Raw genomic sequence first — 15000 nt, forward strand, 5'->3', positions numbered from 1 at the left:
TCAAAAGGGTTAAGAAAACTGGGGCAGAAAATAGATAATAAATGGGATCTGAAAAGAGAGTCTTAGTTAAGCTTGGATGGAAGTAGAAACGCATCGAATTGCAAGAAAAGAAGCCGTTGCAGCGATGATGTAAAAGGCAAGTTGAGGAGACGACATATACGTGGCTGATGGCAGTGATGTGGGTTGGTTGGTTTTGTATTAATCAGTTCAACGACTTGTTCTTTTTTTTATGCAATCTGGAATGTTAGTGTATGCAGCGACAGTGCTGTCCCAGATGAGAAGACTATAGTAATGTCCCCAATGTAGAAGCAGTTTTCTTACACTTGATCTATATGGAGTGTCACAGCTGATGAGAGTTGGAGTAAAATCAGATTCTGAATGGGCAAGCTAATGTCTGATGAGCAGCTTTTGATGGTATAACAAATGAAGATCAGCATGAAATATGAACAAACATGATGAGGCTTAGAACTTATATTGAGCTGAACAACTTTCCTCGTTGTCCAATGCTAGAGAGGGAGCGTACAAGATTTTTTTCTTAATATGTACTGTAATATATTTGTATTTGTTTTGTTTAGAGAAATAAGTCTAGGTTTGAGGGACCGAAACCCCAAACATGAACTCGACACTTCAACAGCGAATGACGACAACGGCTACAGTGTCCGCGCAATCCGACGCCCTTGCTCTCCCAGTAGGGCATTAGTTAAATTTCGCCGACCGTCGAATGTGGTTAGCATTCGTGAGGGACATGGTGAACTTGTTAGTCGAACCCGGCTGAATCCATTCCGGGTGAATGCTGCCGCAAGTACAAATAACTACTCCGGGACTTGCGAACATCTTGCTGGTGCAAGCGCTGTCGAGCGAAAGCCTGGTATACAGACACCATTAGGCACCAAGGATCATCAGGAGAGTATGTGCACCGTTTCAGAACCTTTCTCCCGAAAGCTTTACAGCGCACAGCTCCTTCCTCTCATTGATGTGGGGGCCCCGCTTACAGGATTCTCTGACTATATTCGATACTGTGACCCCTTCGGTATGAATAACCATGGGATTGCACCTAGAAAGTTACCCTCCAAGGCACAAGTCTGGGCAAGGTTGTTTATGGAAGACCAGTAGTCGCCCATGCATACCAGCCTCCCCTCTCCAGGCCACCGATGTTGTCCAAGGGAAAGGCAAAGGCCGATACAGCTTGGCACCAGTGACGTCACAGCTCATTTATTAACGTGCAAGTAGCTAAGCACTCCACAGACACGTGTACCCTTAACGTAGTTCTCGGGGAGATTCAGCGTGACACAGGGTGTGACAAGGCTGGCTCTTTGAAATACAGGTACAACAGAAACAGGAAGAAAGAGTGAAAGAGTACAGCAGGGTTTACCACTACCCCCTACCTGAGCCTCACAATGCCCGGTCTGGGAATTGAAACCGCGATCTTACGACCCCGAGTCCGCTGCTCTAACCACTGGGCCATTGCGCCTCCATATTCGATCTTAAGTCCTTTTATTGGTGTATCTAGAACAGATCGGCTTTGTGGACCTTACCCTTCTGCAGAATATAGCTTGTATGAAACGTAGGAGTGTTTGAACTTAGTTTTACAAGCTTGCAAAGCATTAATCAAAGTTTATGGTATTATCATTGTGTACAGCGATGTCTTGTTCCTACCCTGTGGTACTCAATTAGATCTTGATAGACTGGAACTAGTAAATATTACGAATCGTAAAAACCTAGATATACATCGTTCTCAGTTACTATGATAAGATACTTTAACACTTTACTATAATTTACATACTGGAGAAAGAGGATATATATCTTATTAAATATTAAGATTGAAATACACTAACGATTAATTATTCATATATACTGCATTTCTATAATGCACTGAGATACGAACGACAGTGAAACATATATTATATATATATAATTATAGATATATATATATATAATTATAGATATATATATATATATATATATATATATAGATATATATATAATATATATATATATATATATATATAATATATATATATATATTATATATATATATATATATATATATATGTATATATATATACATATATATAATCATATACATATTTATGTGTGCTTGCATGTATGTATATATAAGTATGTATGTATATATATATATATATATATGCATTTGTGTATGCATATCTGTGGGGTGCATGTATATGTGCATTGGTGTATGTATGTGTGCATATATGCGTATGTAAAGGAACGCAATACCCTTTGTTCCACAGCTACCGTATTTCAGTTTTATTTCTATCGCCTGCTGGCAAACAACAGGAGGCGTTTAAAGAATTACGGCAAAATGTACGGTAGCATGTTAAATTATCTCCTAATTCTTTATATATTTATTGCTTAAACGTCTGACATTATAACCTTACTGGTGGTTTAAGACACGAGCATCACCAAAATGAAGTATTTAGTATCATAAGTGTATCTACTCATGCTTTAAACAAGAAGCTCAAGAGATTTCCCCCCCAGTACTGCTATTTGTAAGAAGCATTAATCCATTCAGTCTGCTGAACAAACCTCTAAAAATTATTAGCTATAAAATGAAAATAACAAAATCGTATATAATTTAGCATTAATAGTTTTCAACCAAATGTTTTTTTTTTCCCCGATGGGATTTTCGGCAGTGCTATATTATACTAAAGAATTTCGCAGTCAGCAGATTTTTTTTTTTCCATAATGTATTAATATAAAATTAAATTAATGTTAAATTGTAGGTCAAGAGTTGATTAACAAATCTTTTAGGAATTTTTTTTTACGAAATATATTCCGTACGAGATTGTCACGTATGATGAGAAAAATACGCTTCTGTTATTTAATTGGAGTATCGCTGGAACGATGATAAAAACTTTATCGATTTTTCTTTCTCCTAAATAAGATATCTATATATATATAAAAGAGAGGTTGTGTGCTGTCTGTCTCCTACGATTTAGATTCCTAACTACTCCCACATTTTGCGGTGCAGTTTAACCAAAACCGGGTATCTTATTGTCGTGATTCATATCGAGCCCTTCTGGGTATTAGCGCGCGTCTACGATGAGTCTACGATTAAAAAAAAAATTACCATCAATTTTTCCCATTTTTAATGCATTTTTGGCATATATAAGGGAAGTAACTCTCTAAAAATTTATTATTAAATCTCAGAACGTAAAAAGCTACAGTAACACACACCCCCTTTATGGTTAGCCATATTGAGATGGCTATTATTATTTACATCTCTAAAAATGCTTATATAGTTATTTCCCTTACAAACCCGAGCAACGCCGGGCGATACTGCTAGTAACGTATAAGAAAATGTTAATTCTGCTATATAAGAAGCTCGCTTCGCTATCACGTTGTTTCAAGTTCGATCCCACGACGTGGCATCTTGGACGATTGTTTTCTATTACAGTACTAGGCCGATCAATGCCTCGTGATTAAATTTGGTAGACAGACACTGTATCAAAGTCTGTCGGATAGGTGTGTGTGTTCGAGTTTATGTGTGTGTGTGTTCTTGTATGTGTATGTATATATATGTCCTTGTGTGTATGTGTGTGTGTGTGTGCGTGAGTTCGTGCGTGCGCGTGCGTTTGTGTCTGCACGTGTTTCTTTGTTCTGCGTTTATCATACACATTTTCCAACGCTTGGTTTATTTACATTTTCGTAACAAAGCGATTCGGCAAAAAGAAAAAACAAACCACTGTGGCATTTAAAATATTTGAACGAAATTCAATTAATCAAATACTATGGGGACATACGTTGCAAATTATTAGTTACTTTCACTTCTATTAGACTACCAGTGGTGACAAACGGAAGATGAAAAACAATTTCTTTATGAATCTATTAACAATTCAAACGTGAAAGTTGAATACACACGTTCATTTTAAAATACCATCCGATCGTAGCTGAAATTAAGCATATCTTTTCTCCAGGTTTATACTAAGCACTTCCAGTGCTGAAATCGTAATGATTCGCGATAATATCTTGTTGAAAAAAAAGGGGGGTTATCCATGTTTCCTTTTGTCTGTTCCGATAACAAATAATTTCTATGAATTGTGAGATAGGAACACTAACACATAACGACGAATGTTCCAGTTATACATACATGTAAGGGATCTTTTCGGTCTGAACGGCAGTTTTTTCTAGCGGTGTCATATGAAATTGTCACCCATAATTATGACCCTAGTATCGATTTATTGCATTTCAATTTTTTTAGGGTTAGGGGTGGGGGGAAGGGTATCTTTTTTCTTCACAAATGTAAATAAACCCAATCTGTTTCTTAAACGAGGGACATATTCATACGACACAGAATGTATTTTTACCGCAATAGACTATACAGCGGTGGTGTACCCCCTACTGTCACGTTCTTGTTAGATTGACAGTATACAACCATTCTATCGCCCCACCACCGTACATGTCTCTACGAGAGATTTAGAAATTCAATATTTCTTCTTTTGATAATCAGTGAATAGACTTCACTGAATATAGATATATACAATTACGAAGTCGAGACAAATATCACCAGCTGACCGGTGTCTGCTACTCTAGGCCGATGAAAGACAACGATCCTGAAACGTGTGTCCCTAGATGCAGCTTCGGCGGCCGGGTGTGTTTGTCTCCCCTTCGTAAATGTATATAAGGACACAGGGAAAAATGTGTCAAAGCCATCAGGAGGCGTTCGGTGCTTCCTAGGGCTATACAGCGGTGGTGTAGCCCCTACTGTCACGTTCTTGTTAGATTGACAGTATACAACCATTCTATATATATATATATATTATATATATATATATATAATATATATATATATATGTATATATGGAAATGAAAAAGAGTGAGTTGGCAGAATCTTTAGCACGTCGAGGGCTGCGAGCTGGCAGAATGGTTAGCACTCTGGGCGAAATGCTTTGCGATATTTCGTCTACCGCTACGTTCTGAGTTCAAATTCCGCCGAGGTCGACTTTGCCTTTCATCCTTTCGGGGTCGATTAAATAAGTACCAGTTACGCACTGGAGTCGATGTAATCGACTTGTCCTTGTTTGTCCCCTCTGTGTTTAGCCCCTTGTGGGTAGTAAAGAAATAGGTATTTCGTCTGCCGCTACGTTCTGAGTTCAAATTCCACCGAGTTCGACTTTGCCTTTAATCCTTTCGGGGTCGATAAATTAAGTACCAGTTGTGTACTTGGGTCGATCTAATCGACTGGCCCCTCCCCAAAAATTTCGGGCCTTGTGCCTAGAGTAGAAAAGGTTTCATCCTTTAGAGGTCGATAAATTAAGTACCAGTTGCGTACTGGGGTCGATCTAATTGGTTGGTCCCCTCCCCCAAAATTTCGGGCCTTGTGCCTAGAACAGAAAATAATCTTTAGCACGTCGGATAAAACGCCAATCAGTATTTCTTCCAGCTCTTTACGTCTGAGTTGAAATTCCGCTAAAGTCAGCTTTGCCTTTCTTCCCTTCGGGGTCGATATAACAAAGTACCAGTCAAGTTCTAGAGTCGATGTTATCGACTTGTCCCTCCTCTCAAATTTTCTAGCCTTCAATCCTGCAACAGAGGGGTGACCCGTTCAGAGAGATTTTTGTAACCATAGAAATCGGGTAACAGTCTTTAGGAGTATTAGGGGTCAAGAAGCATTTTTTAAATAAAATATACAAATGAAATATCTTAAATGTATACACGTGTCCATAGGGTATGAATTTGTGTGTGTGCATGTGCGTGTGCGTGTGTGTGTGTGTGGTGTGCGTTCTGCCTGTGTGTTGTGTATGTGTCGCCTCGTGCACTCGCACAAGTTTGTGAGACTTCGCGTGCTCGCGTAAAATCTTGTGTAAACAAAACTTATTAAGTAGAGCGTGTTTGCAATAAGATCAGTCCATCACTGTTACTTATAACTGTTTGTATTTAGTCATTGTCCTGGATAGCAAATCGTTCGTCTAGGAATTACAAGTTTTGAATGACATGTTTTTGCTGGGCGTTTAACAAAGAGAGCCCTGCAATATATTCGTTATCATTTGTTATCATCTGCTCAAAAGCTTTTGACAAAACAGCAGCTTAAAAATCTTTAATAAGTAATGATTACACCATTTCCCCACCGAATGCCCTCCCTTGCAAACACCCTCAGTTATTTTACACTGGTTCGTTATTTCATTCTCTTCTCCATATAATTGTCTTTATACTCTTTACTCTTTACTCTTTTACTCTTATACTTGATTCAGTCATTTAACTGCGGCCATGCTGGATACCGCCTTTAGTCGGGCAAATCGACCCCAGGACTTATTCTTTGTAAGCCTAGTACTTATTTCATCGGTATATTTTGCCGGACCGCTAAGTTACGGAGACATAAACACACCAGCATCGGTTGTCAGGCTATGTTGTGGGCACAAACACAGACACACAAACACACACACACACACACACACACACACACACACACACACATATATATATATATATATATACATATACATATATACGACGGGCTTCCTTCAGTTTCCGTCTACCAAATCCACTTATAAGGCTTTGGTCGGGCCAAGGTGGTGCCACGCAGTGGGACTGAACCCGGAACCATGTGATTGGTAAGCAAGCTACTTACCACATAGCCACTCCTGCTATATATTTTTATTCTTAAAGCTGGGTGCACAGAAATTATGTGTAATATTTGAAATACTTTCTTAACTACAGTTATCGTATACATCACGTATGTTAATACAGACAAACACGTCCATACATATGTGTGAGTATTTCTAAGTGAATCTATTTACGGTACCAATATCATACAATTCTATAAGAAATAATGATCATTTGTTTCGTGGGGAGAGAATGAGTGATAAAATCGACCCCAGTACTTTGTTAGCATTTTATTTTATCGACTCCAGAAGTATGAAAAATAATGTTGAGTTCCGCGTAATTTGAACTCATAACGACACGATCAGAAATAAATACCATTAGTTACTTGCCCACCGTTCTAAGTATTGTACCAAGCCGCTGCCACTCATTATAATAATCCTTCCTACTGGAGGCATACGTTTTAAGATGTTGCTCGGTTGATACAATTTGCCATTGTTATTCTACACATAACTAGAAGAGTTTTCATTTCAGTGAAGTTTCAATCTAATATTCACACCTCATAAGGCGGCGAATTTGCAGAATCGTTAGCACGCCGGGCGAAATGCTTAGCGGTATTTCGTCTGGCATCACGTTCTGAGTTCTAATTCCGCCGAGGTCGACTTTGCCATTCACCCTTTCGGGGCCGATAAATTAAGTACCAGTTACGCACTAGGGTCGATGTAATCGACTTAATCTATTTGTCTGTCCTTGTTTGTCTCCTCTGTATTTAGCCCCTTGTGGGTAGTAAAGAAATAGGAATTTCGTCTGCCGTTACGTTCTCAGTTCAAATTCCGCAGAGGTCGACTTTGCCTTTAATCCTTTCGGGGGTTGATAAGTTTAGTACCAGTTATGCACCGAGGTCGATGTAATCAACTTAATCCCTTTGTCTGACCTTGTTTGTTCCCACTATGTTTAGCACCTTGTGGGCAATAAAGAAATAAGAAACGTTCTGAGTTCAAATCCTGCCGAGGTCGACTTTGCCTTTCATCCTTTCGGGATCGATAAATTAAGTACTAGTTGCGTACTGGCGTCGATTTCATCGACTGGCCCCTTCCCCGAAGATTTCAGGCCTTGTACCTAGAGTAGAAAAGAATATTCACGCCTCTTCTCCGATTTCATTATCGAACGTGTATAACACCTGGAGTGGCTATGTGGTAAGTAGCTTGCTTACCAAACAGATGGTTCCAGGTTCAGTCTCACTGCGTGGTACCTTGGGCAAGTGTCTTCTACTATAGCCTCAGGCCGACCAAAGCCTCGTGAGTGAATTTGGTAGACGGAAACTGAAAGAATCCCGTCGTATATATGTATGTGTGTGTGTGAGTGAGTGAGTGTGTGTGTGTGTGAGTGAGTGAGTGTGTGTGTGTGTGTATGTTTGTGTGTCTCTGTCTCCACAAGATCGCTTGACAACTAATACTGGTGTGTTTCCGTCCCTGTAACTTAGCGGTTCGGCAAAAGAAACCGATAGAATAAGTACTAGGCTTACAAAGAATAAGTGGGGACGATTTGCTCGACTAAATGCGGTGCTCCAGCATGGCCATAATCAAATGACTGAAACAAGTAAAAGAGTGAAAGAGTATTTCTCTTATTTTATTTCCGGCCTACGACGGTTCTGTAAGTCCAGTTTTGAACGCAATCAGTTTCCAAAACACAATTGTTTCCTTGTATGATATATACGTTTCTTTTAATATAGAAGCTTTCAATTGTTCTTCAGGCATATAAGATCAGTTCGTCTGATTGTGTTCATTTGTATCATTCTAAACCTCGTTTACAGAGTAATTTGGTGGATTTCTGCTTCAGGATGCATTCTTGATGTATATCTAGAAACTTATGTATGTATGTATGTATGTATGTATGTATGTATGTATGTATGTATGTATGTGTGCATGTATATATGTATGTATGTATGTGTTTATGCATATGTATGTATACATGTGTTTATGCATATGTATGTATGCATGTATGTATGCGTGTATGTATGCATGTGTTTATGCATATGTATGTATGTATGCATGTATGTATGTATGTGTGTATGTATGTGTGTATGTGTTTTAGCATATGTATGTATTTATGCATGTATGTATGTATGTATGTATGCATGCATGTATGTATGTATGTATGCATGTATGTATGTGTTTATGCATTTGTATGTATGTATGTATGTATGTATGTATGTATGTATATATGTATGTATGCATTTGTATGTTTGTATGTATGTATGTATGTATGTATGCATGTATGCATGTATGTATGTATGTATGTATGTATGTATGTATGTGTTTATGCATATGTGTGTATGTATGTTAGTGTGTGTGAGCGTGTTTCTGAGCGTATGCAATACGGAATAAATGCTTCATTGTTTGCCCGGGTTTCATTCAGTTTAATATATATTTCGGTTTACTATTAATATTTATGACTCCCTTTCCTTTCACTTTTTCTTCTCGCCTGTATCACATAACTTATATGGCAGCCTCTGTTTTATCAGCAGAGTTAGTGACTTGCGAAAATGTAGTCAATCGTCACAAGAAAGTCGTTTTAATGTTGCTTGTCAACTCTCACGGCTCCGGCTTACAAATTGTACTGAGTAAAGTAAATGATAAGTGAATCTAAAACGCAGGGAAACACTGAGAATGAGAGAGGGGGAGAAGAGGAGAGGGGGCGATGGGGAGAGGGGAGAAAGGGGGAGAGAGAGAGATGGAGACGGAGTAAACAAAACGTTAAAGATGAAATGGCTCTCTCTCTCTCTCTTTGTCTCTCTATTTCTCTCTACTACAGATCCCCAGACCAACCAATTCTCTGTGAGTGTATTTGATAGACGGAAACTGTGCGGAAGCACATCACACACACACACATATATATCTCTTATTATAAAAGGCAGATTTTATCTGCCTCCCTTTGGGAGTTATACAAATCTACAATATAGGATTTCTTCAATTACAATTTACCTAGCGTTTTTAAGAGTACAATGCATCGCGTCATGCAAGGTCCAGTTTTTAAAATTTAAACTCCAATTAAGCAAAATTTACAGAAAACTCACATTCTGGTGTGTGTGTCAAATGCTTTTCTTAGTCTGGTTTACACCACACGCAAACGCACACACACAGTGGGCAACGAATAAAATGAAAGTAAATAGCGACAGAGCGATTTGAGGAAGACTAAAGTGAAAGTATTCTGTCTATGACGCTGATAGATACATGAGTAAAATGTTATGGGAAGCTAAGAGCTAAGAGTGAGTGAAAATGTTCTTGGAAGAGAGTAATTAGTAATAAAGTAAACATACACTCATACATACATACATACATACATACATACATACATACATACATACATACATACACACACACACACATACACACACATACATACACACACATACATACATACACACATACATACATACATACATATACATACATACATACATACATACATATACATACATAGATACACACACACATACACACACACACAGTATTGAAGCTTGAGAACAATCAGATACATTTGCAACACATCTGTTGAAAATATTATTGTTCACACACATACATATACATATATACATACAGACAGACAGACAGATAGACACACACACACACACCACACACACATGATCCAGCATGGCCACAACCTCAAGGCTGAAACATATAAAAGAATAACAGAATATAAATGTGTGCAAAGTACAAGAAATATTAATGCAGTATATGGGGATTGGACATAAGCGTAAGGCAGTGTCAATGGTGGTTCCAGAATCCTGAGCCATAAACTACAGCCTAGAAGACGAGCCTCATCCTGAAAGATCTGTAGAACTCGACAAGGACATCCTGAAAACCCTGGTGGAACAAAATATCATCGTAACTGTTGAGGAACTAGCAGAGAAGCTTGGATTTGGTCATTCAACCATTCATTGACACCTGTGCGCTATCGGAAAAGTCAGAAATTGGGTCAATGGGTTCCTCACGAACTTTCCGAGTCTAATTGCATGAAGAGAGTGAATGTATGCTTTTCTTTGCTGTCATATCTCACCACTACTGCGCTATGTATATCTATATATATAAAACTGTAGTTGTGGTGAGTGTCTGTCCCCTTCGATTTAGATTCCTAACTACTCCCACATTTTGCGGTACAGTTTAACCAAATTCGGGTAGCTTATAGTCGTGATTCATATCGAGCCCGTCTGAATATTAGCGCGCGTCTACGATGAGTCTACGATTTTAAAAATAATTTAACATCATTTTTTATTCCATTTTAATGCATAATTTTTCGTGTGTCGATGGCGGCGGAGTTGGCGTCCACGCTCACACTGCACCTGTGGAAAGGGAGTGTAAGGAAATCAACGTCATAATGCGTTGTCCAAGGAGACCAGTGTTTTTACAACAACGACTTCATGGCTTGAAGACACCAAAACAGAAATGGCTAAGAAAGCGTCTACATGAGTCTACGATTTAAAAAAAATTTAACATCGTTTTTTTTCCATTTTAATGCATTTTTTCGCTATTATATAAGGGAAGTAACTCTCTAAAAATGTCTACGATGAGTCAACGATTTAAAAAAAATTTACCATCATATTTTTTCCTTTTTTAATGCATTTTTTGCTATTTTTTGGCTATAACTCTCTAAAAATGCTTATATAGTTATTTCCCTTACAAACCCGAGCAACGCCGGGCGATACTGCTAGTATATATATATATATATATATATATATGAGGGGGTGCATGTATATATGTATATATATATATACATTTATATATGTATATGTATGTATATGCACATATATACACATATATATCTCTTATTATAAAAGGCAGATTTTATCTGCCTCCCTTTGGGAGTTATACAAATCTACAATATAGGATTTCTTCAATTACAATTTACCTACCATTTTTAAGAGTACAATGCATCGCGTCATGCCAGGTCCAGTTTAAAATTTAAACTCCAATTAGCAAAATTTACAGAAAACTCACATTCTGGTGTGTGTGTCAAATGCTTTTCTTAGTCTGGACACCACACGCAAACGCACACACACAGTGGGCAACGAATAAAGTGAAACTAGATGTAATATTTGTTTCTCTCTATCACGCTGATAGATACATGAGTAAAATGTATGGGAAGCTAACACATAAGAGTGAGTGAAAATGTTCTTGGAAGAGAGTAAATAGCCAGAGATAGTGATTTGAGGAAGACTTTAAATAACCGTAGTGGCTTGTGTTAGTAATAAAGTAAACATACACTCATACATACATACATACATACATACATACATACATACATGCATACATGCATACATACATACACACACACACACACATACATACATACACACACACACATACATACATACATACACACATACATACATACATACATATACATACATACATATACATACATACATACACACACACACACACATACACACACACAGTATTGAAGCTTGAGAACAATCAGATACATTTGCAACACATCTGTTGAAAATATTATTGTTCACACACATACATATACATATATACATACAGACAGACAGACAGATAGACACACCACACACACATGATCCAGCATGGCCACAACCTCAAGGCTGAAACATATAAAAGAATAACAGAATATAAATGTGTGCATGTGTGTGAGAGAGAGAGTGTGTGTGTATATATTATGTATGTATGTATGTATGTATATATATATATAATAATGCGGTTTTTTCAACAGCTTGAGCTAAAAGTCAGAGGGGAATGGGATAAACTACTTATATTAACTTGCTATAAAAGCAGGTAGTAATTTTATCTTGTCCTTATTCATAGTGCAATTTTGAAGAGTGCATTTCGATTTTAACAGCTATTTTTTTCAAAGCTATACTGGAACAGCCTAGAAGACGAGCCTCATCCTGAAAGATCTGTAGAACTCGACAAGGACAAACCTGAAAACCCTGGTGGAACAAAATCTCATCGTAACTGTTGAGGAACTAGCAGAGAAGCTTGGATTTGATCATTCAACCATTCATTGAGACCTGTGTGCTATCGGAAAAGTCAGAAAATTGGGTCAATGGGTTCCTCACGAACTTTCCGAGTCTAGTTGCATGCAGAGAGTGAATGTATGCTTTTCTTTGCTGTCACATCTCACCACTACTGCGCTATGTATATCTATATATATAAAACTGTAGTTTGTGTGTGTCTGTCTCCTTCGATTTAGATTCCTAACTACTCCCACATTTTGCGGTGCAGTTTAACCAAATTCGGGTAGCTTATAGTTGTGATTCATATCGAGCCCGTCTGAATATTAGCGCGCGTCTACGATGAGTCTACGATTTAAAAATAATTTAACATCATTTTTTATTCCATTTTAATGCATAATTTTTCGTGTGTCGATGGCGGCGGAGTTGGCGTCCACGCTCACACCTGCACCTGTGGGGAAGGGAGTGTAAGGAAATCAACGTCGTAATGCGTTGTCAAGGAGACCAGCGTTCTTTTAGAACAACGACTTCATGGCTTGAAGACACCAAAACAGAAATGGCTAAGAAAGCGTCTACATGAGTCTACGATTTAAAAAAAATTTACCATCGTTTTTTTTTTTTTTAATTGAAATCTTTTTCGCTATTAATAAGGGAAGTAACTCTCTAAAAATGTCTACGATGAGTCAACGATTTAAAAAAAATTTACCATCATATTTTTTTCCATTTTAATGCATTTTTTGCTATTTTTTGGCTATAACTCTCTAAAAATGCTTATATAGTTATTTCCCTTACAAACCCGAGCAACGCCGGGCGAGTTCGATTCGAGACAGTAACCATAATAATAATAATAATAATAATAATAATAATAATAATAATAATAACAACATCGAAAAATACCTTAGAAGTGGGAACCCAGGTTCGAAATTTCCCCCAAAACACCTGATAAAGACTGGAGAGCATATCAGCTGAAACGTTGTGTTAACAACAAATAAAAGAGGACAAATATCCGTCAAATGTAAATAATGTACATAATTCCTCATCTCTCAAACTTAGAACTGGGAACTAGAAAGTTGCTTAAATTGAATGAAATTTAATTGGAAACATGCCATTCATGATTTCTTTATAGTATGCATAACGCCTGCAATGCTACATATGTTTACAATGATTGCAGATACATGCAATATGTGGTTAACTGGTTTACTCAATATGTGGTTATTTTTGCTGTCACTTAACTCCAAATCTGCCATAATGGAATTAAGTTATGATCAAAAGCATTCTCGCCACAACGATCAGTATAAACATAGACACACACACATACACACACACATATATATATATATATATATATATACACATACGTACATTCACTTTTAGTACCTTATTATTTAACACACTCATCGGTAAAATAAGTGGAAATTTTACCGGTGAGTGTGTTAAATAATAAGGTACTAAAAGAGAATGACTCTCCCCAGAGACAACAGAATATGCTTCAACACACGAACTCATATAAGAATCTTGCAAACCAAATCCCAAAACGAATATATATATATATATATATATATATATATATATATATATATATTATCATTTATATATATTTATATATTTATATATATATATATATATACTTTATATATATATATATATATATATTATACATTTTATATATATATATATATATATATATATAATATATATATATATATATATATATATATATATATATTACATTTATATATATTTATATATATACATACATTTATATATTTTATATATATATACATTTAGTAAAAATTTGGATTCAGATGAATATGGTACTTGAGGCACCAGAATTTGGTACGGTATTATCGATACAATTTCAAAATAAGGTGATTAAAATCAAAATAAGCAACAAGGATATCCAGAAGTAATACAGTACGATCGTTTCATGCGACTCCATTTAATTGAACAATGCAATCATTTCGTTACATCAATTTAAAGTGTGGAGCAATCTTGAGCTGCACAAAGTCATAGAATTTAATTAAATTAGAAGGACACCTTAGTATAATTGTACCCAAAATCTCCAAGAGGATAAGGAGATGGACAAAGAACATGTTTTACCAACAATATCATAGTTGTAACAAAGTAAACTACAAAAGGGAAACAAGACGAAGCTGCAGTTTTTACCTCGTACAGTAATCCCTCGCTATATCGCGGTTCACCTATCACGATTCACCAATTGCGGTTTATCATTTAAGCTTACGTCGATTCCTCCGTGGCGCTGTTTTGCATTTATAATAAAATATACATATATATAAATTATAAAATTTTTAAAATATGTAGTACTGTTTCTGCTTCGCGGATTTTCACTCATCGCGGGTGGTTTTGGAAACGTAGCACCTGCGATAGTCGAGGGATTACTATATTTCTATATTCCGGGGTCAATATTTTCTAAAGCCATAGAACACAAGAAGCCGATTACC

The 15000-nt window shown here is 36.8% G+C and overlaps 1 protein-coding gene across 1 annotated transcript in view; it reads left to right on the forward strand.

Moving 5' to 3' along the window:
* The window catches only part of LOC115210569 (homeobox protein DBX1-B-like), a 63219-nt gene that overhangs the window by 3318 nt on the left and 44901 nt on the right, over nt 1-15000 (forward strand). Inside the window, exon 2 of the mRNA XM_029779171.2 lies at nt 576-1030. Within this exon, the coding sequence (XP_029635031.1) occupies nt 576-1030 (455 nt within the window). The remainder of the gene's footprint in view (nt 1-575; nt 1031-15000) is intronic.

Source organism: Octopus sinensis, linkage group LG4, assembly GCF_006345805.1.
Source record: "Octopus sinensis linkage group LG4, ASM634580v1, whole genome shotgun sequence".
Lineage (NCBI taxonomy): Eukaryota > Metazoa > Mollusca > Cephalopoda > Octopoda > Octopodidae > Octopus > Octopus sinensis.